The 27,481-nt window shown below is 38.9% G+C and overlaps 1 protein-coding gene across 3 annotated transcripts in view; it reads right to left on the minus strand.

Moving 5' to 3' along the window:
* Positions 1-26,328, minus strand: part of SMARCAD1 (SNF2 related chromatin remodeling ATPase with DExD box 1) — a 71,503-nt gene extending 45,175 nt beyond the window's left edge. For 2 of the 3 annotated variants that reach the window (XM_082639821.1, XM_082639819.1), the window contains exons 1-4: positions 25,849-26,040; positions 25,336-25,574; positions 9,728-9,905; positions 2,087-2,258 (exon numbers count right to left, since the gene is read on the minus strand). In XM_082639821.1, the coding sequence (XP_082495947.1) occupies positions 2,087-2,258; positions 9,728-9,905; positions 25,336-25,525 (540 nt within the window). In that variant the 5' untranslated portion in view covers positions 25,526-25,574; positions 25,849-26,040. Of the gene's footprint in view, positions 1-2,086; positions 2,259-9,727; positions 9,906-25,335; positions 25,575-25,848; positions 26,041-26,181 lie in introns of those variants that run through there. The other variant, XM_082639820.1, reaches the window with a different exon arrangement.
* Between the last annotated feature and the right edge of the window lie 1,153 nt (positions 26,329-27,481).

Here is a 27,481-nt window from a genome sequence, read left to right on the forward strand (position 1 = left end):
TCAGATATCCTGTAAGCCCCTCTTCATTTTCAAAATAGTCAAAGCATATTCTTATCAAGCCTAGGACTAAATTTATATTTTATAACTTCTTAAATTATTTTATGTGGGTCTAAAGGCCTTTGTAGAGTAACCTATGTCACCTTTAAATCTCTTGAAATGATGGGAGATCACTTGAAATCCAGATTACTTCAAGAGAGTGCTGTTTTGAGCAAGTGATAGGCTAAATTCCCAAAATTTCAGATACTACTGAAATATACATACAAAGTTCACCTATTAATACCAATCCTATTTTTTCACTGTAATTATAAAATTAGAGATAAATGTTTCTATAGGAAATAAATCCCTTTGAACTACCTGAAAAACTGGCAATCAAGCTAAAGTATTTTTAAACTGAGATTTGTTTCTTTATGTTGAGTATTTTACTACTCCATCATGTTTATTCTGCTGAAAGTTCTTTCCAACGCTTTGAAGTGTTGCTACTAGTGGCTACATCCGTTCCTTCTTTTTCTAGGAAAAAACCCCATTGGGAGGCAAATTATGCTACTAGAAGGGGAAAATGTAGACCCAAGATACCATTAAAGTTTCATTTAGCTAACAGTAAGAAGGTATCAAAATGATCTGGGAAAAAAAGATTCATATTAAATATACCAGAGAACAAAGGAAGAATATAATCTACACTTAAAGAGTTCAAACTAGCAGGCCTAGGACCATTTTTGGTTCAGACATGTTTCGCTTGACCTGAATGGTATCTCTGGTTTTGTCTTTCTTTAGTTACCATAAAAAGGAATGAAGTTCCGATACAACATGAAAGAACCTCAGAATCTTATACTAAGTGCAAGAAGTCAGTCATAAAAGATCACACATTCTATGTTCCCACTTATATGAAATGTCCAGAATAGGCAAATCTATAAAGACAGAAATTAGTGGTTGTCTAGGACTGGGGGAGGGAAATGGAGAGTGACTGCTAATAGGTACAAGGTTTCCTTCTGGAATGATTAAAATGTTCTAAAATTAGATTATGGTGATGGTTGCACAACTCTGTAAATATACTAAAACCCAATAAGGTATACACTTTAAATAGGTGATCTTTACGGCATGTAAATTGTATCTCAATAAAGCTGTTAAATTGATGATCAACACCAAATAAAAATCCAGCCTTCTCACTTTATTTGAAAATCTGAATTATTCGATAAAAACAGGCTGTCATTGATTTCACGTGGTCATATCTTACCAAAGCTAAGGAGCAGCTACCCCTCTTAGAAAGGGTATGTGCCAATGTCCACCACTTCAGAGTTACCTGCCAAGCCCACACAGATATGGTACCTCCTATGCCTCAGCTTGGGGAAGGGGAATTGTCGGGGGTGGTGGGGTGGTGGTGATGATAAATACAAAGGGGAAAAAACTATGCACCTATAATTAAATGATTCTCCGAAGATCATTCAATCACTAAGTGGCAGAGCTAGGGATAAACTATTTACTAACCTTCAGAGATTTATTCTCTATCTAAAACTTAATGGAATGGTGAGTTTTTATTTGCTCTTATAATAAGACATAGATACCTATAACAGTCCAACTACAGCCACTTATTTTGTTTCTATAGTTCAATCAATATTTCTCGGCAAGGGTGCTATTGGCAGGCAATTCTTCTGTTATGCAGGACTGTCCTCAGTATTGTAGGGTGTTTGGCATCCCTGGTCACATGCACTAAATGTGAATAGCAACTCCTTGTTATTTCGGGGGAAAAAAAGAAAAAAAGCCTCCTGACATTTCTGAGTTTCTAGTGAGAGGTGGGGGGAGGAAGGCTGTCCCCATTTTAGAACCATTCAAACACAAAAAACTTCACAACCTATGTGAGATACAGAGAAGCCCAGATTATACTATTTATAGGTGAATAAACCTCAGCTACTATAAGACTCAACAAGTAAATCTCTGGCATTTGCCTTTATTAAATATTAAAGTTAATAATTACCTTCAAACATAAGATATCTTTAGAAAAATGACTATCCACTAAATACAGCACTGGATATAGGAGACATTTTCATCATCAATACAACTATATTAACCAATTACTATAAAGGAGTATAACCTTAAGTAAATCACTGTCACTTCTCTGTGGAAAAAGTTCCTTCAAGGTCTGAAGTTTAGCATCTTTAAGGTCTTCCAATTCCGAAAGGTCTTCCAATTCTGAAATATCATTATTATTTCTACCTGCCATGGTAGGAAGGCCTTGGGACTCTTCATCTTCCGATGGCTCAGAACTGAAAATATTTTCAGAGGGAAAAAAACAGTGTTTTAATGTATTACTAAAGTGACTTCATTATAATTGTATATATGTGTATATATAAAATACAGTATATTTGCAGTTCTTTTCTTTCTTTTTTTTTTTTTTTGCGGTACGCGGGCCTCTCACTGTTGCGGCCTCTCCCGTTGCGGAGCACAGGCCCCGGACGCGCAGGCTCAGCGGCCATGGCTCACGGGCCCAGCCGTTCCGCGGCATGTGGGATCTTCCCGGACCGGGGCATGAACCCGTGTCCCCTGCATTGGTCGGCAGACTCTCAACCGCTGCGCCACCAGGGAAGACCTGCAGTTCTTTTCAATAATAAATGCAATCTATACCTGTCAAAGATTAAAACGACTTTTTTCATTTCAGTACGGTTGTGCATATAAATCTACATTCCCAAAGTCAGCATACTTTGAACGTATCTCAAATTATCTGGCCTGGGATAGAAAAGAACAGCAAAAACCTGCACTTATTTTGTTAAGATCCATACTCATCCATTGCACACCCACTTTCTCTTTCCTACTTTTTCACCTGTACCCTGAATAAAAGATGAGTGTTGTCATGTTGCTCCCGAGAAATTCTGAAGCATACACTAGTACAAAGATAAAAGAATTTTCATACCCTAGCTAGGTGATCAGAATCTAAGTGCTAGAATCGGAATGGCCCCATTCAATATCAGACTGTCTACCAGGAACAAAACACTTCTTCCACAGATGGGGAGCATTTATTTTATATAAGGCTTCATGCAACAACTAAATTAATCTCATTACATTTCACTCCATATGTTAATCCTATATAAAAGACATTGTGTGCCAAATTTCACTCGTGTATTTCCAAACAAAAAAAAAAAATCTCATTTTGAAATTTTGATTTTCTACCACAGTAAGCATTCTGAAGATCAAAAAGCAGAAGTATAACAAATGGGCAGAAGTTATAAAAATCAAAGAAAGAAATATAGTTAAGTATATCCCTAGTGCCGGAGAATGCAGACTTTGCTATGCAGCTAATTCTATTTTTGGACAGCTCTCTTAGACACATATCCAGGACCTGTATTTTAATAACTTCTCTATACTTTATTCATGTTAGTTCAGCTGTACCTGTTAGGGCACCGGTTATGCCTAAGAATCCCCTGAAAACATATAAAAACAGATTGTGAAGGATGAGGAATATGTATTTTAACAAGATTCTAGGCTGACTTCTTGAACCTTGCTCTGAAAAACCGTTCTAAAGCAACAAGGTAAAATAAATCTCTTCTTTTAACACCCCGTCTGGCCTTCAATATTTGAAGACAATTACATGTATCTCCCTTTCCATTACACCCAGCCTTTTCATTCCTTATGTACTCATCTCTGAATTTTCACTCTGCCTCACTACATTCACGCTCCCTAACTGATTCTGTGTCTTAGTTCGCTGAGAACATGAAAGCTTTCAGGTTTGAATCCTTTTCCATTCCTGTACTGGATAACCACTTTAAAGGTCCTGCTCTTCTGACCATCACAACCTTAACCAAGTGATCAGATTCATCACCATTCCATGGGACAAACTTAGGTGCCCTTGATGTAGTAAGTCTTCATGTTGACAATGAATCTTATCATGCCTTGGACTTAATGCCCAATTTATAGGAAATGCAAATAACAGAGGAATAAATTCAATACCATCATGAAGAAACAATCAGAAAAGTCTATTTTGTCTGAAAGACTTGATCTCTTCAATAAGTTAAAATCCTTAAAAAAGAGGAGAGGAGGGGAGTGGACTATTTTAAGATCAAAAGATAGTTAAGAGTCATGACATCCAAACGCAGTAAATGTACCTTATTTGGATTCTGTTTTGAAAAACTAGCTACAAAACACACGAAATCTGAATATAAATTGCGAATTAGATGATGTGGAGAACTGTTCACTGATAATAGTACTTGTTTTTTGGAAGTGGGATGTACAGCAAGTATTAAGGGAAGAAATGCTGGGGTATCTTTAATTTACTTTAAAATACTTCAGCTAATAATAATAATTAATGAAATAATGAAACAAGGGAAAACATTAAAAATTGTTAAAGGTAGGTGGTATATGTAAGTGTTCATTAGCTATTATTTTATTTTCTTATACGACTGAAGCTTTAAAAATAAAAGAAAAAAATCTACAAGAACAAGAATGACCCTTTTGTGTTCTTTTATCTGGTCTCAGATCAAGTTACTCCCTTCTGTTGAAGTCCCTTCTCAGTGCTAAGGGAGTCATTCTAGCCCTTTGTACTTCCCTACAGGGCCCTGCTGAACTGTCTACCGTCTTCTCTCCTGAATCTTCTCTCTCCTTAAGCTCTTCCTCCCAAGCCTACAACGCACTCAAGACTGCATTTCATTCAGTGTGCCAGGGGTTCTAGGCACTGTGGACACAGCAGTGAAAGAAGCAGACTCTCCTCTCCTTCACAGTTTTATAAGGCTGACTTTCTATTTCAGCGTTTCCTATATTGTTCTCAACTTACTGGTTTATATCTTCCGCCCCGTCACTTTGGTGAAACTGTCCTAAGGGCAATAATACCCTCTAAAATGTCAAACGTGATTTAAAAACACAAACCAGAACACCCCAAACCTTTCACTGGTTGTCTTCTCCTGTGTTCCCATCACTGTTGCTCTTTGAAAAGGCAGCCCTACCCTAACCCTCACCCCAGGGGTTCTGCAGCATCATTACTTCTGATTTTCCCTTGATCTCTTAGCCTGTCCTTAATCTCTGTAGAAGGCTTTCTTCCTTTTTTCACCTCCTTGAACTGCCAGTATTACCCAGGATTCCGTCTTCAGCTCCTTCTTGTCTATTAATGCTTCCTGAGAGATTGCAGCAATTGCCAGAGTTTCTATCATCTATATCAGTGGTTCTCAAGAGGGGGGGCAATTTTGCCCCCAGAGGACATTTGGCAATGTCTAGAGACATTTTGATTGTCTTGACTAGAGAGGTGCTACTGGCATCTAGCCGGTAGAGATCAGGGACTCTGCCAAATATCCTACAACGTACAGGACAGCCCCTCACAACAAAGAACTACCTGGTCCAAAAGGTCAACAGTGTCAAGGTTAAGAAATCCTGATAACCAAAAAGGCCCGTGCATGGGTACTGACTGTAACTGTGGAACGTGCACACAATGCAGTACTATGGAGCTGTGAAAAAGAATACAGATTTTTATGAGCTGACATGATTTCCAGGATATATATATATACTGCTAAGTTAACAAAAGAGAGAATAAATGTACATATATATGTACATTTGTGTTGTGTACAAGACACAGTGCTATCTTCTGTGTAGGAAACAAGAAGAAAAGATAAACGAAAGAAAAACAAATTATGACTAGAAACTAAACAAACTGGTTGGTTCTGAGGGAGGAGGAAGGGGTCGGAAGGAGAAGGACAGAAAGTGAATACTTCTCTAAGCACACTGCACGTGAGTTTTAATTTTTGGAACTATGTTAATATTTTAAATATTTGAAAGTAAAATTTTTTTAAAAAGGGACAAGGGAAAAACCCTACAAGGAATACAAACAGAAATTAATGAACTGAACTATATTTCAAGTGAATAAAAAAGAAAAATTTAAATAAATAAGCCAAGTACTGTAAAGACATCTAAAGACAAAATAAAACTTATAAACAAATCTTAAACTCCTAGTGAGCTTAATGGTCAAGAAGCACGATTACAGCAATTCTGAAACTATTTTATGTACGTTGAGTGATTGAACAAATTAGCAAATATAATGATATTGGTGGAAGCAGAGTTCTCACTGTCAGAGAAAGAAATATAGAGAAGAGGCAAGGAGGAGCCTTGTAGTAGTAGATTAGAATGAAATATATTATAAACTCATGATTTAAAAAACAGACAAACAAACAAACCAACATTCTCTTGTTCTCTTATATCCTAGCCCATTCTTGCTAAAAGGGCAATGACATAATCCACTGCTTCACCCAATAATAGCAAAGAAAGGACACAACTAGTCCACACATTTCCAAATACCATTCCTTTAAAAAGGAACCAGTGCTACTTGGAGAAATGGCTAATTCTAATTTCAGGCTTGGAGTAGGGAAAACACTAGTCTGCAACATCTTGCGCCAGAAGGGAGAGGCTCAAAAAATGACAGGAACCTCTCAAAACCAGAGGCTATGTAAAGGGGCCCTCACCTGCCCAAACTGAGCAATTTCAGCATCAAAATGAGTAATTAGTAGTAGATTATAATCAGCTGAGCAAAAAAGCACCTATAATTCCATTTTTGTATTTACTGTGCTCAATAAATATACGAATAGGTAAGGAGAAAAGGGAAAACTATCTATAGTAGAATAGCAAATAATGAAAGTATAAATTCTAGAATGCTAGTTAGAATACCACATTTCACCAGTGTAATAACGGATTCAGGCAAGAATCATCAACAGATGCTACAACTATTGAAGGCAAGTCTGCTAAGGAAGAGGATCCTTACCCAGTCTTAAAGTATCTCATCAGAGATTACTTAATCATTAAAAACGGGAAAACGGTTAACTTTATAGGAGAAACCTGGCAGCCTTCTGAGTGGTTCAATTCACTTCACCAATAATGAGACAAACTGGTTATCAGTGTGCCTCCTAACATAACACACTGAGGAGGACACAAAATCATTTATGTAACTCTTATCACTTGACCTAAATTTAATCATGAAGAAACAACAGGGGTGCAGAAATTGAGAGACATCCTAAAAAACCTGGCCTGTTACTTTCAAAGGCCAATTATCATGAGAATCAAAAAGGCTGAGAAACTTTCAGATTAAACGAGACTAAAGACACATGAAAAACTAAACCCAATGTATGATGCTGGAAAAAACTTTACTATGAAGTATTACTCAAAATATGATCCATGGACTGACTGCTAGTCCTCGACATGAAACTGTTTGTTATCTGTCCATGACAGGAACTTAAAACAGAAGGAAAAACAACTACATTGCTAAGCACATTGCTTAGTTCAGTTTTTTGTGTTTTTTTTTCTTTTCATTACAAGACTTTCCTGGTGAAGGAATGAGTACATTGATTTACATTCTAGGGCACATTCCTTACTGATAAACCAGTACTCTGAGTAGCACTACTATAAAGAACATTATTGGGATAACTGGTAAAATTTAACTACGGACTATATATTAGATGATATTACTGCGCCAACGTTAATCAGTATTTGTGAATTTGAAATGCTGCTTTTGGAGGGAATTCCCTGGCGGTCCAGTGGTTAGGACTCAGAGCTTTCACTCATGGGGCCCAGCTTCAATCCCCGGTCGGGGAACTAAGATCCTGCAAGCCACGAGGTGTGGCCAAAAATAAATAAATAAAAATAAAATTAAAAAAAAAAAAAAGAAAAAAAAGAAATACTACTCTTGTTATGTAAGAGAATGACCTTGTTCTTAGGAGATAAACGTGAAATTATTAGAGGCAAAGGTTTCAGTAATAATTCTAATTATTATTTTATGAAGAAGGTGACAAGCAAATGTGGGGAAATGTTAACAATGGGTGAATCTTAATCTTTTTAAAAGGATGTGGAAATTGATTATTCTTGCAACTTTTCCGTAACTTTAAATTCTTTTCAAAATAAAAAGTAAAATTTGGAGTGCTAATATATCAGTTTTCCTCAGGATTTACCGCACAGGATCATCGCTATTTTTTGTTTCAGAGTGAAGTTCAGGATAAAGGCATGTTCATCAGGGCTTATGTACACAGAGAAGTTCATTTCAAGAGGAAATCCTCATCTTGGGAGTGGACAGTGTTAACCTCTTGCGCCTCTGCCACACTTTCTTCACTTAGCTTCTGATCACACAGCCTTCTGACTTTTTTCTTACCTCAATGACTGCTCCTTCTTAAGAGTCTCCTGTAAGTTTCTTCTCATCTCCTGTTCCTAAAATCCAGAGTTCTCCTGGCCTAAGCCCTTCAACTAAGAGATCTTCTGTTTTCCAGCTACACTAGTGTCTCTTACTGATTTCATCTAATCATGTACCTCTTAATATCAAGTATCCTGACCACTCATAAATTCAGACGTGGAACTTGACCTCTCTCCAGAACCTGAATGTCACAAATCCAACTGCCTACCTGACAAGCCCACTTCGGATGCCTAAGAGTCTCCTCAATCACAGCACGTCCGAGACCGAGCTGCTGATCTTTCCTTCAAGAGGCGCTCCCCCACTGCACCCAAGGCAGCATTCCTCATCCCAGTTAGGCTTGGCTCCATCCTTCCAGTTGCTCAGGTCAAATATCTTAGGGTCATCCCCGACTCCCTTCTCTCCCATTCCATTTGAAATCCATCAATAAATCCCCTCTGCTCTACCTTCAGAGTATATTTAGAAGCTAACCACTTATTATTCACTCCCATAGCTACTAGCATGGTTTAAGCTTCCACCATCTTTTGCCTTGGTTATTACAACAACATTCATCTTCTACTACGACTCCCCTACAGCCTTAAGAACTTTTAAACGTATAGATCAGATCATTTTACTCCTCTGCTCAATATGTTCCTTTAGCTTCCCATCTTGTTCAGAAGAAAAGCCAAATAGCCTATGGGCTTACCATGATAAAGCTCTTTCCCTATCCCACTCCTCACCTTCTGACCTTAGGTGCTTCACTTCGCATCACTAGCCACCACTACCCCCAACCGCCCCCGCCCACTTTCCTCAAAAACAGGCAAAATACTACTTCAGGGTCATTAAACAGGCTACTCCCAATGCCCCTCCCACCATATCCACATGGTTCCCTTTCTTAGCTCCTTCAAGTCTTTGCTCAAGCATCATCTTCTTAATGAAGTCTTTTCCAACCATGCGCTTTAGAAACCATGCCCTCACCCCGGCCCCAAACCCTGTATTTCCCTTCCTGTTTGCCCATCATATGTATTATTTGACATACTGCATTTTTAATTTATTTACTGTTTTTCTATCTAACATACAAAGCTCCGTGCTAGCTCAATGAATGTGTCCCCAAAATGTAAAATTATTTGACTCTAGGATTCAAGAACAAATCAGAAAGCAGTTACAGGGGACTGAAGGTACTTGTGAAAATAATTTCTCTATCTATGGAGAATGAAAAACTTAAATAATTGCTCTCACTGAACTTTTCATTGAAAATCAGAACCATGGGAGTTCCCTGGTGGTCCAGTACTTAGGACTTGGTGCTTTTACTGCTGTGGCCTGGGTTCACTCCCTGGTTGGGGAACTAAGATCCCACAGTGCATGGCCCAGCTGGAAAAAAAAAAAATCAGTTATCCAGAGTCTCTCTCTCTCTCTCACTCACACACACACACACACACACACACACCCACGCACATCTCTCTACATCTCTTAAGTTAGGGAAAAATGATGAAGATGCAGTCAGGAAAAGGCAAAAAAGGGGGGGAGTCATCAAAAATTTTCAGTTTAAGTAACTTTTTCTCAAAAAAAGTCTTATACATGCAAATATAATGAATCTATTAAGTTGCTTACACTATAATCACTGTGTCTTTGATGAATTTTTTCTCTTGAACTGTACTGGAGCAATCTGGGGAAACAACATCTTCATTATCTGAAGACAAATCAATATATTGAATTCCTCTTTGATTCTTGAAATATGATATACTTGATTTTCTTTCATTTTCTGGGGTTTCTGGAACACTAGAATCTTCTGCAAAAGAGAAAAAGCAGAAAGGGATTTTGAATAACTTGAAAATAAAGCAAATTTGTTTTTGATAATTACAAATCATGTGCTAAAAATCTTTAGCTTCATTCACTGTTTCCATCCTAAAACCAAAAATCCCTCCCAAGTTTTAAAGAAAAAATTAATAGTCAACCAGGGGTGGCATTAAATGATTTTCCAATTCACAGGTTACTTACTAGCAAGAACTTAGTGGACGCTGCAAAACAGGTTTGTATTTTATATTTTAACCCTTTTCTCTCTGTGCTTTTGCTTCCTAGTACCCAGTTCTTGCCTAAGAGAACATGGACACTAGAGCCCAAACAACTTGAATTTCAATTCCATCTCTCAGCTAAGTTACATAACCTCACTAAGTCTCTGCATCCTCAGATGTAAAACAGAGATGCCAATAATCACACGGCTAATGTGCACATAAAATCAGAAGACATGTATTAAGCACTTAGTTCAGTAATTGGCACACAGCCAGTATTCAACAAACATTAGCTCTTACACAAATGTTGGTGTTATGGACAAAATTATGTCCCCTCCAAAATTCCTATGTTGAAGTTCCAACCCCCAGTACCTCAGAATGTAATGTATTTAGAGATAGGTCCTTCATAGACTAACTTAAAATGAGGCAGTTAGGTTAGTGACCTAATCCAAAAGGACTGATGTCCTTATAAGAGACACCAAGGATGTGTGTGCATGGAGGAAAGGTGATGTGAGCACACAGCGAGAAGGCGGCCACCTGCAGCCCAAGGAGAAAGGCCTTACAAGAAACTGAACCAGCCAACACTTTTATCTTGGACTTCTAACTTCCAGATATGGGAGAAAATAAACGTCTGCTGGTTAAGCCACTTCAGTCTGTGATATTTTGTTACGGGAGCCCTCACAACCTAATGAAGTTGGCATCACCCGTCTACGTAAAACAAATGAGTATAGTATTCTATTGAGGTCTCCTCTCTTCAAAGGGCTGAGTTCTAAAATTATTCTCCATTATACACTTGAGGAGAGATCAGATTTAAGAAATTCATATTAAAGTAAAAGTAGTCAGTGCCTTGATTTAGTGAATACCATCACCCCTCAGTATCTGTGAGGTTTGAGGGGACTGGTTCCAGGACTTCCCTGCCCCCCACACCAAAACTGGGGGATGCTCAAGTCCCCCCTAAAACTCTTGGCCTCACCCCCCATTAACTGTCATGAAATGATAACTATCATTATCATAAGGCTCCTGAGTCATATTTGTAAATAACATTAACCAAGGCCTATATAACCAATCGCCTGGAGTGAACTAAAAAATACTTTACTTCCTGCAATGAAGTCCTAGCAACATTACTGAAAAGCAAATCACAAAATTGTTCCAAAAGAACAATTTTATAAATGTTGAGTGTGCCTTAGGTGAAAAACTCTGCTCTGGAACAAATCACAGCTATGTTAACTGTCATATGTATGGAGACATTTACAAGTTCTGATAATTATGTAAAGTAATAAAATTATAGTCCAATTCCTGTAAAATAAGTATAAAGGTACTAGGGACACTGCTTTTACATAGTATTCCTGATACGTCACAAATCACACATAAAACTAAGAACTTAGATCTTTACTGTATCAAAAATTTGACCTAAACTTAATGCATATCATTTTAACAGTTTAACAAAAGTGTCCTGCTTTCTTATACTTGAAAAGGGCTTTTGCAAAATGATTTGGATTGTCTACTTTTCTTTAAAAAGCTTCTTTACTCAGGGACTTCCCTGGTGGCACAGTGGTTAAGAATCCGCCTGCCAATGCAGGGGACACGGGTTTGATCCCTGGTCCGGGAAGATCCTACATGTCGCGGAGCAACTAAACCTGTGTGCCACAACTACTGAGTCTGCACTCCAGAGCCCGCGAGCCACAACTACTGAAGCCCAGGCACCCTAGAACCCGCGTGCCGCAAGTACTGAGCCTGCATGCCTCAATTACTGAGCCCATGTGCTGCAACTACTGAAGCCCATGCACCCTAGAGCCTGTGCTCCGCAACTAGAGAGGCCACTGCAATAAGAAGCCCATGCACTGCAGTGAAGAGTAGGTCCTGCTCGCCGCAACTAGAGAAAGCCCACGCACAGCAATGAAGACCCAATGCAGCCAAAAAAAAAAAAAAAAAAGCTTTTCAAACTGGCCATTTAAATGTATTACTGCATGGTGGGGAGTGCCTAAAAATTCTATTAATGAGTACTAGGAGAACTAGAGTCTCTTGAACTAGATTGTACATTCATCTTATTAAAAACTACTGCTTCATCAAGAACATTCTTAAGTGAAACTGGTATTTAAAAATTTTAAGGATACAATGACAGTTTAGAACAGTTTGGAATCTTGGCCTCGATTCATGCTGGGGCACTAGCAGTTTTACCTGCCACTGCTTTTGCACCATCAGTGCAAATACCAATATTCTGAAAAAGGCAAGTGATGCCTTAATATTATTATGAAATAGTTTTGACCTTATGGACACCCGTTTGGGTCTTAGGGACCTCAAAGGTTCACAGACCACACTTTGAGAACTAAAGGGAAACAGTAAGAGCTTATTTATATAAAATATCAATTTTCCAATATAGTCAATAATCTGGAATTAGAATAGTGCTGAAATGCTTAGATTTGTTTGGACTATTTTTGGAAGTAAACAGCAGCAAAAATATCTAATAGCCAATGGTCAAAAAGATATTCCTGATGCAATGATGCTTTCTGACCCAAAGCAAACAAGCACTTTTAAGCAGCACCACAAAGGAGACAGGAAGGGAGCAAAAAAGAAAAATATAGAAATGAAGGAAAGAACGGTGACAAGTAGAAACAATATAAAGACACGGGTTACTACGTAATTCTGACTTTGCTGAACGCCTGCTGTATTGAAGGCACTAGTGCCAGGACGTGGGGGGTACTGAAGGAAAATAAAGGCCAGTCACAGTTCCACTTGCCCTAAAGAAACTAATAATAGGAGCCAAGTAGCCATGTACGTAAGTAGCAATGTTGTGAGTCGTAATCTGTGCCATGCGAGAGGAATAAACAAAACGCTAAAGGAACATGAGGGAAAACAGCTATCCTTTCAAATAAAAACAATAAAAAATCCTATGTTTTAGAGACAGAAAATGATATTTTCTCTACCAAAGGCAATGGGAACCTACATCATTACCATATGCAAGAAGATTCCAAGGTTCCAGGGGGTAATTCCAAATGAAATTCCCCATTAGTGGTATGCATGAGAAGATAATTTTATATCCCAAACTCTTCCAGTATATTTTTACCCATTCTCATATCTAAGTCTACCATGAAACAAAATGAGGATTTAAACCTGCCACTGATTCTACCTTTCTAAGTGGTCCAAGATCAAGAACCACTAAAAAAAACAAACAAAAAAATCACTACTGGGAGATTATGAAAGGTCATCCATAAATAAAGGTGATCTCCCAAAGCAGAATGAAAACACTTAAACCTTTATATCTGGGACTTCCCTGGTGGCATAGTGGTTCAGACTCCACGCTCCCAATGCAGGTGGCCCGGGTTCGATCCCTGCTCAAGGAACTAGATCCCACATGCATGCCACAACTAGGAGTTCGCATTCCGCAACTAAGGAGCCTGTGAGCCGCAACTAAGGAGCCTGCGTGCTGCAACTAAGGAGCTGGCGAAACACAACTAAGGAGACTGCAAGCCGCAACTAAGAGACCCCGTGCAACCAAAGAAAGAAAGAAAGACACCCAGTTCTCAAAAACAAACAAACACAAAAAAAACCCTTTATATCTGTCCTGCAGACTTATGTAAGTGTGCCACTTTTGATATTCTAATTGTATATGGCTCTACATGGTTCAATTCTCCAACATGGCAACTGACTTTCAAGGCAGTTCTTTTGAATACCTAGTAAAGCACATCATATATTTGCCTCCTTGAAAGGTTAATTACCAAAATAATAGATTATAAAATCTTGACTGTTTTAATTTGAATGCCATAGTAGATAGGGAAAGACATTTAGCATCTCAGATAAGTCAAACTACCTCTGATGAAAGCTCTTGAAAAAGACAAAGTATACACTGAATAGAAGATTGAAGGGTAGTTTCTAATACACTACTCTAAGATAAAATGAGAAAGAAGAAACATTTCAGGTTTAGGCCAAAAGAAAAGATAAAGATAAAAAGAAAAAATGTAAAGGAAGGAAAGTCATGCTATTAATAATGGACAATGTCAAAGTGTTAAACCTAAAAGGTACTTTTTAATAACAGAATTTATATCTACAATAAAAATATAACTAACATGTACAACTGCATTCTAATAATGAAATGAATAAACAATGCAGGATACATAAAGCAGAAAGTCAATAGAGACAAATATGAGGCTTTAACTCTCTTGTCTAAATTCTTAATAGAGAAGAGAGAACAAAAACAATTAAGATACAGAAAGGTGTTTTTCAAACATTTTTGATTGGAACCCACTGTAAGAGACCCATTGTAGATTATGACCCTAAACACATCGATTGCTAGACAGACATATATAACTGAAACAAAGGTCTCAGAGGCTTTATTGTAAGTGATACTTTGATAATTTTCTATTTATTCTACTCCATTAAAAAAAGTTATATGCATTTAGTCAGGATACAAGAAACTGACTTTATGACATGTTTGTGATCCAGTTTGAAAAAAATGATATAAATAATAAAATGTTATTATTTGACATATAATTAAATCTACAGTTAGATTATGTCTCTTTTCAAGTACACTTAGAACTTTTACAGAAATTGTGTAGTAGGCCGAAAAGAAAATCTCAGTAAATTCATCAAAGAAGAAATACTACAGACCACATTCTCCTATCACAAAAAGTGAAACTGGAAGTAAATGTTAATAAGAACACTGAAGCAAAATTTCAGTCACTTGGAAATTAAAAAAACAAAAAAGAAAAGAAAAAACAAAGAAACCACTTCTTTAAACTTTCAGGTTAAACTTTCTTCAACATTTTATTGAAGAAAAAACAACAGGGCTTCCCTGGTGGCGCAGTGGTTGAGAGTCCGCCTGCCGATGCAGGGGACACGGGTTCGTGCCCTGGTCCAGGAAGATCCCACATGCCGCAGAGCGGCTGGGCCCGTGAGCCATGGCCGCTAAGCCTACGCGTCCAGAGCCTGTGCTCCGCAACGGGAGAGGCCACAACAGTGAGAGGCCCACGTACCACAAAAAAAGAAAACAAAACACAACAAAAACATACCAAAATCTACACTACAGGCATACCTTTTTTTACTGCACTTTGCAGATATTGTGCATTTTACAAACTGAAGGTTGGTGGCAACCCTGTGTTGAGCAAGTTTACTGACACCATTTTGGTAGTAATTCTTGCAGTATTTGAAACTTTTTCATTATTGTGATATTTGCTATGGTGATCTGTGGTCAATGATCTTTGATGTTACTACTGTAATTGTTTTGGGTGCCCAAACAGTGCCCAGATAAGATGGCAAACTTAACTGATACACGTTATGTGTGTTCTGACTGCTCCACCAACCTGCCACTTCCTTCATCACTCTCCCTCTCTTCCAGCCTCCCTAGTCCTTTTTTTTTTTAAATTTATTTGGCTGAGCTGGGTCTTGGTTGTGGCACACAGGATCTTCTTGTGGCATGCGGGATCTTTAGTTGCAGCATGAGGAATCTTTAGTTGTGGCATGCGGGATGCAGTTCCCTGACCAGGGATCAAACCCGGGTCCCCTGCATTGGGAGAGTGGAGTCTTAACCACTGGACCACCAGGGAAGTCCCCAGCATCCCTATTCCTTAAGACACAACAATAAATTAGGCCAATTAATAACCCTCCAATGTTCTCTAAGTATTCAAGTGAAAGGAAAAGTTGCACATCCCTCTCTTTCAAAAGCTAGAAATGATTAAGGTTAGTAAGAAGGCATGTCGAAAGCCAAGACAGGCCAAAAGCTAGGCCTCTTGCACCAGTTAGCCAAGTTGTGAATGCAAAGGAAAAGTTTTTGAAGAAAATTAAAAGTTCTATTCCAGTGAACACACAAATAAGAAGCCAAACAGCCTTTTGCTTATATGGAGAAAGTTTTAGTGGCCTGGATAAAAGATTAAATCAGCCACAGCATTCCCTTAAGCCAAAGCCTAACCCAGAGCAAGGCCCCAACTCTTCCATTCTATGAAGGCTGAGAGAGGTGAGGAAGCTGCAGAAAAGAAGTTTGAAGCTAGCAGAGGTTGGTTCATAAGGCTGAAGAAGCTGTCTCCATAACATAAAAGTGCATGATGAAGCAGCAAGTGTTGATGTAGAGGCTGCAGCAAGATATCCAGAAGATCTAAGATAATTAATGAAGGTGGTTACACTAAAGAAGAGGTTTTCAATGTAAACCAGACAGCTTTCTAATGGAAGAAGATGCCATCTAGGACTTCCATAGCTAGAGAGGAGAAGTCAATGCCTGGCTTAAAGGACAAGTTGACTCTCCTGTTAAGGGCTAATGCAGCTGGTAACTTTAAGTTGAAGTCAATGCTAATTTACCATTCTGAAAATCCTAGGGCCCTTAAGAATTATGCTAAATCTACTCTGCCTGTGCTCTATAAGTGGAAAAAAGTCTGGATGACAGCACATCTGTTTGTAACACCAAATACTGAATATATTAAACCCACTGTTGAGACCTACTGCTCGGAAAAAGATTCCTTTCAAAATATGACTGCTCACTGACAATGCACCTGGTCACTTAAGAGCTCTGATAGAGATGTACAATGAGATTGTTTTCATGTCTGCTAACACAACATCCATTCTGCAGCGCATGGATCAAGGACCTTTGACTTAAAAGTCCTATTATTTAAGAAATATTTTCCATAAGGCTACAGCTGCCATCAATAGCAATTTCTCTGATGGATCTGGGCAAAGTCAATTGAAAACCTTTTGGAAAGGAGTCACCATTCTAGATGCCATTAAGAACAGTTGTGATTCATGAGAAGAGGTCAAAATATCAACCTAACAGGAGGTTGGAAGAAGCTGATTCCAACCCTCATGGATGACTTCAAGACTTCAGTGGAAGAATGAACTGCAGATGTTCTAGAATTACAAGTGGTGCCTTGGGACTTCCCTGGCAGTCCAGTGGTTAAGACTGAGCTTCTACTGCAGGGGGTTTGGGTTTGATCCCTGGTCGGGGAAATAATATCCCAATACTGCATGCAGAGCAGTCCCCCCAAAAAAAGAAAGAAAGAAAAAAAATTCAGGAGTGGCCCCTGAAGATGTGACTGAATTGCTGCAATCTCACGATAGAACTTTAATGGAGAAGTTGCTTCTTATGGATGAACAAAGGAAGGAGTTTCTTGAGATGAAATCTACTCTTGGTGAAGATGCTGTGAAGACTGTTGACATAACAACAAAGGATTTAGAATACTACATAAACTTAGCTGATAAAGCAGTGACAAGGTTTGGAAGGACTGACTCCAATTCTGAAAGAAGTTCTGCTGTAGGTAAAATGTTACCAAACAGCACTGCACGCTATAGAGAAATCATTTGTGGAAGAAAGAATCAACTGATGCGGAAACGTCACTGTGGTCCTATTTTAAGAAGCTGCCATGGCCACCCCAGGCCTCAGCAACCACCACCCTGAGCAGTCAGCAGCCCTTAACATCGAGGCAAGACCCTCCCCCAGCAAAGACATTACAACTCACCAAAGGCTCAGATGATGGTTAAAAGTTTTTAGCAATGAAGTTTCTTAATTAAGGTACGTACATTGTTTTTTTTTAAGACAACGCTACTGCACACTTAAAAGACTATAGTATAAACATAACTTTTATATGCACTGGGAAACCAAAAAATTCATGTGACTTGCTTTACTGCGATACTTTATTGTGGTGGTCTGGAACCAAACCCGCAATATCTCTGAGGTATGGCTATAATGATGACATTTCAAATATAAGAAAAAGGATTTGTCAATAAATGGTTCTGGGATAAGTGACTAGTAAATGATAAATAATGAACAAAGGAGAAAACCGTATCACCCTTTCTTTAGCCCTTATAACAAACTCCAGATGAAAGTTAAGGTTTAAAAAAATTTAAAAAAGCAACTCATATCCATCAGTGTGGCTACAAAAAAACACCCCAAAAAACAAAACAAAAAAACAGAAAATAACAAGTGTTGGCAAGGACGTGGAGAGAAACTGGACCCCTTGTGCACTGTTAGTGGGAATGTAAAATGGTGCAGCTACTGTGGAAAATATATGGTGGTTTCCTGTATGATCTAGCAATTCCATTTCTGGGTGTATACCCAAAAGAACTGAAAGCAGGGTCTGGAAGAGATATTTGTATACTCATTTTCACAGCAGCATTATTCACAATAGCCCCAAAGTGAAAGCAACCCAAGTGTCATCCACAAATGAATAATAAAGAAAATGTAGGTATACATACAAGGAAATATTCTTCAGCCTTAAAAAGTGAGGAAATTCTGATACACGTTACAATGTGGATGAATCTTGAAGACATTAGAGAAAGTGAAATAAGGCAGTAACAAAAGACTGCCACTTTTTGGCATGATTCCACTTTTATAATGTACCTAGGGTAGTCAAGTACATAGAGACAGAAGATGTAAGGGTGATTGCTGGGGGTAAGAAGGAATTGTTTAAGGGATAAAGAGTTTCAGTTTTGCAAGATGAAAAGAGTTCCAAAGATTGGGTGTACAACAATGTGAATGTACTTAACCCTCTTTGATCTGTACACTTAAAACTAGCTATTGCATATTTTATGTGTGTACATTTTATTACAATTAAGAAGAAAATTAACACAGATGTGATAGAAGAAAATATGGATGAATATATTTATAATGTGGTGGTAGGGAATGGCTTTCTTTTACCAAATCTTTTACCAGGTCAGATCAGGACCTAAAACCCATAAGCCTTGAAAAAGATGAACAAACTGACCATGTAAAACTTCTCTGTCACAAACAACAAACAGAATTAAAAGAATAAAATAAAAAAACATATAAATCATTTATTAGAAAATGAGAAAAAGGAACACAGAAAAAGTTCAAATTGTTAATAACATTTATGAAAACATACTTAACCTTAAAAATAAAGAATAAAAATAATGCAATTTAATTGCTTATTAGCCCTTTAAAGATTAAAAATGTTTGCAATATTTTAGCCTGGTATGAAAAAGCAGACATCTCAAAACCAAGCTGCAGTGTGGTGCAAACTGGTAAAACTTCTGTGTAGGGTGATTTGGCAGTTACTAAAATATTACTCATATTCCCTCTAATTTGACAATTCCATTTCCCAGAATTCTTCCACAGATTGTACAGAGGCAAAAATATTTATTCAAAAGGATGGTCACTACAGCATTCTTTTAACAACAAAAAGAAGAAGAAATAAACCAAAACAACCAATGTCTATAAACAGGAAACTACATGAATTATAATACATCTGTGTATAATAAGATACACTGTGGTCACTAAAAAAAATTGAAGTGCAGTATATTTTATATGAACTGACATGGAGAGGATAAAAAATCTACTTTTTAGTTAACAGTGAGTTGCATTACGATATGTATGTACATAATACTATTTTATCTAAAAAAAAAAAAAAGCTAGAATATATACAGGCCGGAAAAAAATACAAAAGAATAAATACCAACACTAAATGAGGATTACAGAAGAGTCTCTCTTCACTACACACTGTTGTAATCATTTAATTCTTTTATATAACATTTTATTTTGAAGAAAATAGCCAAGCATGGAAAGTAAAAAGGTAGAGAAGGAAAACACAAACAAAAAATGTACATTTAAAATGTACTTAAGGGTTTCCCTGGTGGCACAGTGGTTGAGAGTCAGCCTGCCGAAGCAGGGGACACGGGTTTGTGCCGCGGTCCGGGAAGATCCCACGTGCCGCGGAGCGGCTGGGCCCGTGAGCCATGGCCTCTGAGCCTGAGCGTCCGGGGCCTGTGCTCCGCAACGGGAGAGCCCACAACAGTGAGAAGCCCGCGTACGGCCAAAAAAAAAAAAAAAAAAAAAAAAAAAAGTACTTAAGACATTTAGACTCACTGTACTTTCTATTAGAACAATCGAGCACTAACCCTTTTACCAATTATTGCTTTTCAACTAACACTAATAGAAACCAAAATTTCTATCCAAAGATATAATGATGATTCACATCTTGGCCACACACACTTTAAAAGGACTGAGGAATACCTGATGGTTACAGATCATAAGGCTAAAATGGTATATTCAGCTTCATCATTCAAAGGATCTTATCCATTTTACAGCTTGCAAGGACTTCAGAGAACATCTAGACGAAGGAAGTGAAATCCAAAAACGATAATGTCTTAATCAAGATCATACCATCCGTTAAGTGGCAGAGCATTGCTCTCTGGAAATCTTTTTTGATAACAGGTATAATTTAAACCTTTTTCTCTCACTTATTAACAATGGCTACTTTCTACATGACAACCACATCTAAAGAGCAACCGCTTTAGAAGACTGAATATATTTTATCAAGAAAAGAAATTCTTCAAGCATATACTGAAACTTTCCTCCAACCCAACCTCATAATAACCTATGAACCCATCTATTTTTCTCTTTCACTCCCCCTCCCCTGGATAAAATGTGTCTTTATTCCAAGTTATATAGTCCAGCTATGTGCACACTCCCACCCCCTTGATGTCTTTCTTCAGATACCTCCCCTCCCTCATCCTTTTCCTCTCCCCTAGCTTCTTCCCCTTGGATGCTCAATTTTCAACATTCCTCAAACATCTTTTCTTGACATTGCTTCCCCGTCAAGCTGTTTCTCTCTTTCCCGTCTTGGAAGAGTAGTCTTCACTTCCTCAGCTTTCTACTGAAACTGCTAAAGGTCAACAGGAACTTTAATTTCCAAGGAAAGTGGTCTCTCATCAGATCCAACTTGACCTCTCTGCAACATCTGAAACGGTTCACTATACACCACCCTGGACACTCTCCTATCTTCCACTTCCAGGGCATTATCATTTTCTAGGACTGTTCTAGTCATCCTTTATATCTTTCATTGGTTCCCCTTCCTCTGTCCATCATTAAATATTGATGCTTTTTACCACGTATCTTGCTTAGGACATTTTTTGGTAACTACTACAAGGATGGCTCCCAAGTTGATTTCTCAGATTCCGACCACTCTCCGAGCTCCAAACTCCAATGTTCAACCCTCTACTAGACCTTGCTACTGACATATAAGAAGTAACCCAAATTCAACATGCTTTGGTGTCTTCCTCCTAATCCTACTGCCTAATTCAGTTGACAGTGCCAATCATTCAGCTGTCCAAGCAAGGAACATGTGAGTTACCTTTAAATCCTCCACATTTAACTGATCATCAAATACCATCAAATAAATATCATATAAAACTTCCCTAAACTGCCTCCTTTGTCATCCCTACTGTCATTTCCCTACAGTTAGGCTTCAATTATGGCAACATCTTCATTAATGTTTTTCCCATACCGAAATGCTCTGTATTGTGTACCAAATAAAGTCCATCCTCCCTGGCACAGCATATATAGGCCCCTCCCAACCCAGCAGTTTTTGTTTCTAAATCATTTCAGCTTCATCTATACTGCCCTACACCTCCTCTTCCCTAGATAACCTCACCTATTCCATTTACATACCACACTCCAAGGCAACATGTATTTCCATCCCTAGTTCACTGAATAAGCAATGAGTCATTGCTTAGGGTCCACTCAAAGTCATCGATGACTTTTCCTGATCCTCTACAGAAAGAAGGGATAATTTAATCACTGTGAATCAGACTGTGGTTCTACACTGCTTACTATCTTCCCTTGTTATGAGTTACCACATTGTGCTATTTTAACTATATATATTTACATGTCCTTTCTTCTTGGTATCCCTTGAGGATCATGCTTAGTTCAACTTTTTATTCTTTACGCATAAAACATTGCTGGTTCTCTCCTCTCACACTCATTTGTCATTGCTTTATTCTCTCCAAACCTGCTATGCTTCCAGAAAAGTCAAATAAAAAAAGAGAAATAAAGTGTAAGTAATAACCATTGATAATTCTGGGCACTGTGAGAGTAAAATAAACCTAGGCAGGGGGAGGTGACCACAGGTTAAGTGTATGCCCTCATATCCAAAGGCTGGATTAAGGGAGCCTGGCCTATATCAAAAGTAGTTTCAAGTATCCATGGCTAAAGAATGACTGATGGCTACGGCACTGTTTCAAGATCGTAAAGAGGAGGAGGAATATTTTTAAAATGTGTACAAAGGACTAATACCACCTAATCATCATCCAAAGCACCTTCTTTCAACACATATTTACTGAGGGCCTACTATACACCAGTCAGTCACTGTTCTGAGCAATGGGGATGGATAGATGAACAAGGTCTTTGCTATTACAGATCTTATATTCTAATAAGGGAGACACATATATATAATGCAGTGTATATAGAAAAATACAGTACAGTAAAAGGGGGGGAGGGGGGTGGTTGCTACTTCAGAGAGTGGTCAAGAAAAGACCTTCTAGAAAAGGGTAACACTTCACTAGGCCCTAATGGAACAAAGCAGAGTCACAAGTAGATATCAACAGAAAGCGTCTTGGAGGCAGATGGAAGAGCAAATGGGAAAAGGAACGACTGAATGGGGTTTGGCGTATTCAAGGAACAGTGTATCTGCGGCACAGTAACTGAAGGAGAGGGGTAGGAAATTAAATCTTAACTCATGTTAGGTAAAATAATAGGATTAACTGAAAAAGAGTGATTACAGGTAATTTTAACCATATACAATTTCTGTCCTATAAGCTGACTTAGACCCTAAAACTATTTTAAATAAACAAATATAGCATCATCCCACAAAATAACAGAATAAGTTACTAGTTGATGCTAAAGAAAGTAAGGTCAATATTCATATCCCACTGACAATTTCCCAATGTCCATATCCAGTGTGATCTTAAATCCAACTTGTGTCTTGACCTCCACACAGGCCCAATGTGCAACTCAGCATCTCCCTCCCCCATGCTAAGTTAAGCTGCATTTGGTCTACTGCTAAATTGAGGGCAGGACCTTTGATTCTCATTTGAATTTTTATTTTTTCCTTTTTTTTTTTTTTTTTTGGCAGTACGCGGGCCTCTCACTGCTGTGGCCTCTCACGTTGCGGAGCACAGGCTCCGGACGTGCAGGCTCAGTGGCCATGGCTCACGGGCCCAGCTGCTCCGCAGCATGTGGGATCCTCCCAGACCAGGGCACAAACCCGCGTCCCCCGCATTGGCAGGCGGACCCTCAACCACTGCGCCACCAGGGAAGCCCCTCATGTGAATTTTTAAAGGCATGCCCAACGTCTTACCTATTCTAATGTACAGAACTACCTTTTTTCCCTCAATCACTTAAACTAAAATTCTTAACATGCATTTTTATCTCACTCCTACACAACGACCTAATTGTAAAATCTTGCCCTTTCTTACTGTGATCTCTCATACCTCGTTCTTCTCTATCTGTACTGCCATCATTAAGTCTGGACTATGAGAGATTCCTAAATGATTTCTCTCTCTTTAAACTCTACCCTTTAACAAGACATAGTACTCATGACTGCTAGACTGATTGTTTTTACAGAACAAGATTCTTTCATCATTTTGCCCTTCTACTTTTGCATGGATCTACAATGTAAAGTCTCAACTTTGCCTTCGTTTTCAAGATTCTCAAAAATCCACAGGATCAATTACAATAATCTTTTCCAAAAGCAAGGCTCTCTATTCCTGGTAGGATGAACCCTCACCATTCCTGAAAAAAACCTGACTTCCATATTTCCCAAGTGTCATCAAGACTGACCATAGGATTTCTAAAGACAATCTCAATTTTAAGAGTAATTTATGTATGAAAAGTCCCAATAAAGAAAGATGGAGTGAAGTCTCCTTAGGAAAAAAAGAGGAACGCAGAAAAACACCTTCTGATTAGAAAAAGCAATTAAAAATTTCACATTACTAATATTGATAAATAACTAAAACATTTCATTGAATTCCAGTTTACAAAGTGCTTTTATTTTAGAGGTGAAAAAATTGTGGATCTCAGATAATCTAAGTGACTTGCCCAACGTCCCATTTAACTAAAATGATGAAGCAGAGGCTTCCAAGGACTCAAAATCCCAGGCCTACACCCTGGCCTTCCCTGCCCTAACTACATAAGAAACAGATTAAAATATTTACTGTTAAAATATTAAAGTACCTGGATGTTTAGACATTAACCACAGCATGTTATGCAAACCAAACATCTGCTCAAAGAATGCACACAGGGATGTCACTCCAGTGCTTAAATCCTCCAGTGGTTTGAAATCAGGTAAGCTCAAAACTCTTCAGATAAACAAAGCCTCTCACGATTTGACTTCTAATTACCACTTAACCCAACCTACCAAATTGTTCCACCACGTTCCAGTTACACCAAAGTATTTTAAAATATTATTCTAATGATTACTTGTAGGGACTCTGCCCTCACTGCTACATTTAAGTAGAAGAGTAGCAGACAAAATGGGGATATCAAAGGTGAAGACATATATTACCAATTCTGAAATTTAAAAGCTGCTTGTGAAATACTGAGTTTTGCACTAAAAAAAGGTATTACTGAATTAAACACTAAAATATAACTTGGAATTAGACTGCTTGGATTTGAGCTCTGGTTCTATGAACTTGCTAACAATTTAACCTCCCTGGGGCTCATTTCTGCAAAATGTGGATAATATTATCTATAAGCTTGTTGTACAAATTAAATGAGAGGATGTGAAGCACTCACCGCTATGCCTAAAACACAGTAAAAGATCAAATATATTCTAATCGTTAACTGCTCGAAGAACATAGATTAAGATGGGAATGCTAATTTTTGGCTCCTTCTCCAACCCTACTGTCCGTGACAACTAGCTGAAGAGGTTAAAAATGGTTCATTCACCATGAAGAATACCAATTATTCATTCGCACTTTGGAGAGCTCCAGGAAGTCAGGTGGTTGGCAAAATCTGAACGTGATCTGCTCTTCATCTGCTCATAGAGGCTGTGTTCAGGCACCTTGAATAAAGTCTAACTCACAGCAGGTGATCAATGTTTTTTGGAGAAATACTGGAATGAATGTAAACGTCTGGCAGTAACGTCCTCAAAGTGTATCATAGGACTGACTCACCGAGTTCTTCCTCCCTTAGCTACCACTCTGACCTAAATTCTGATTTTAGCTTCCATCATTGGGCCATAATCTAAGAACTCCCAAAAAAGCGGAACAACTATGGAAGGATAATCAGTTGGAGGTACATGGTGCCTTTGGCAGTCCCAAAGCTGTATGTAAAAGGGCATGGTGAAGGACAATGCATCAGTATGTATGACATCAAGCACAAAAATTAGAAGCTCTTCTGCCTTTCTTCTTATAAAACAAAAAAACCTCAAAAAACAAACAAACGAAAAAACCTCTCTATCTCTTGATGCTGTATCAATTTGCAACACTGTAACTCACCTGTTTTTTCAGTTATATCTGAGTCAGGGGTGCCTGCCCTGCTAACTTCCCCTTCAGCATTCTCCTCTTCAGCACTAAGAGAAATTGGTGAAGAAGGGCCAGGCAGGGAGGGCTGAGGGGTTGCTTCGGGCGCCTCCTCAATCTTATTCCTTTTCTCAAAGCGAAAACGGTCCAGGTTGAAAAGATTCATATTGGTAGAAACCACCACCTCGTGGGGATGGGAGCTTTAAATGAACTATCTGCAGGGAGAAAACAAAAAGAGGCCATGAAATCAATATAAAATACAAAGCCACAGCAGTTCATCCCGAAGGCAATTAAGAGCCCGCAAACATGTCAGTGGCTCAGGATGACTATTATGGCTGCGCCTCATTGTTAGGCCACAACAATCAGGTGGACAGGGGTATCCTTTTAAAATTTTCCATTGCTCTTTTCACTCCCCTTCGTTTCCCACCCCCCCCACCTCGCCCCTCCTTCCTCGAACCACACGCTGACCCTCGTGCAACCTCCTCTTACCCCAGCACGCGCAGGCACGTTCGCCACGCTAACCCCCTGCGGGCGGCGCGCCCGCCCACAGTGAGAGGCTCCCTGCACTACGATGCTCCCTGCCTCGAAAAAGGACGTGCCAAGGCCCGTGCCTCGACACTGCGGGGACACAAAGGGGCCAAAGGAGGGGAGCGGCGGAGGCCGTGCTGGCGGGCACCCGCCCGGAAGTTGACGCGGCGCGATCCCAGCTGAGAGGAAGCTGATAGGATCAAGCAAACACAGGGAAGGTTCAGAAGTGGGAGTGTGCTGCGGCACCTCTTTTAACGCTCGCTCGCTCCTTATCACTCTTCCCTTAATACTTACGGTCTTGCAGCCTCGGTGCACTGTAACAAAGGTTGAAAAGCGAAAATAATTCCTGGCGCGGAGCGACGGTAGCCGGGCCGGGACCTTCTAAAACGGAACGGAGAAGCCTAATGAGCGCGTAGTGATGACGGAATACGTAGCCTAGGCTTTTCTCTTCCCCAGCGACGTGTGAGTGGAAAATGTCTAGGCGCGCGCTGTTGTCATGGTAACCAATACCCGCCTCTTTGCCCTGGGAGCTTGCTTGCGGCCTGTTTCTTCAGGTTAGCCAGAAAGTTGTTAAATAGAACAATAATAAATAGCACAATGACAATATATAGCCTAATAAGAATATTTAATATAATATATGATATATTACAATCTATAATATTTACATAATGTGTCGACAGTATAACACCATTGTTCTAAAGCCTTTACGTATAATCTCAAGAAGGCTGTTTTTATAAAATAAGGAAACTGAGGCCTGCAGATGTTAAGTAGTTAATTTAGTAATGAGGAAAACCCAGGTATGTTGAGCTTCAAAGCGTATGAACTGCCTCCGCACTGTTGGCTGGATTGTTCCTAGAGTGGAATATGACAATTAATTCCCATATCTTTTTTTTTTTTTTTTTAGATGTTGGGGGTAGGAGTTTTAATTAATTAATTAATTAATTTTTGCTGCGTTGGGTCTTCGTTTCTGTGTGAGGGCTTTCTCTAGTTGCGGCAAGCCGGGGCCACTCTTCATCGCGGTGCGCGGGCCTCTCACTATCGCGGCCTCTCTTGTTGTGGAGCACAGGCTCCAGACACGCAGGCTCAGTAGCTGTGGCTCACGGGCCTAGTTGCTCCGCGGCATGTGGGATCTTCCCAGACCAGGGCTTGAACCCGTGTCCCCTGCATCGGCAGGCGGACTCCCAACCTCTGCACCACCAGGGAAGCCCCTAATTCCCATATCTTAATGGAAATATTACATTAAGAATATTTCCTCTCTTTGTTCTAACATTAAACAGGCAATTTTTTGAGTCATAATTTGATCCACTGGTTGGCATTTACCTTGAAGAAGAATTACTACAAGTCATTATTCTGCCAAATACATTGGTCACTGTAAACTCAAATTAGCACTCTGTTTATAAATCAGTGTTTTGAATTGCAGAACACGAACCCACAATTTTATCACATGTGGGCATGCTTATAAAATTAAATGTATAGGCCCATAAAATTCAGGATCAACGATTGAACAATTGGGATTTCCATTGTACCTATCTTTAATATCCCATGAAATGCCCTAGATTTATGCATGCATGTTAAATTGTGTGATCAAAGGATA

Source organism: Mesoplodon mirus (assembly GCF_964341445.2).
Source record: "Mesoplodon mirus genome assembly, chromosome: 2".
Taxonomy (NCBI): Eukaryota; Metazoa; Chordata; class Mammalia; order Artiodactyla; family Ziphiidae; genus Mesoplodon; species Mesoplodon mirus.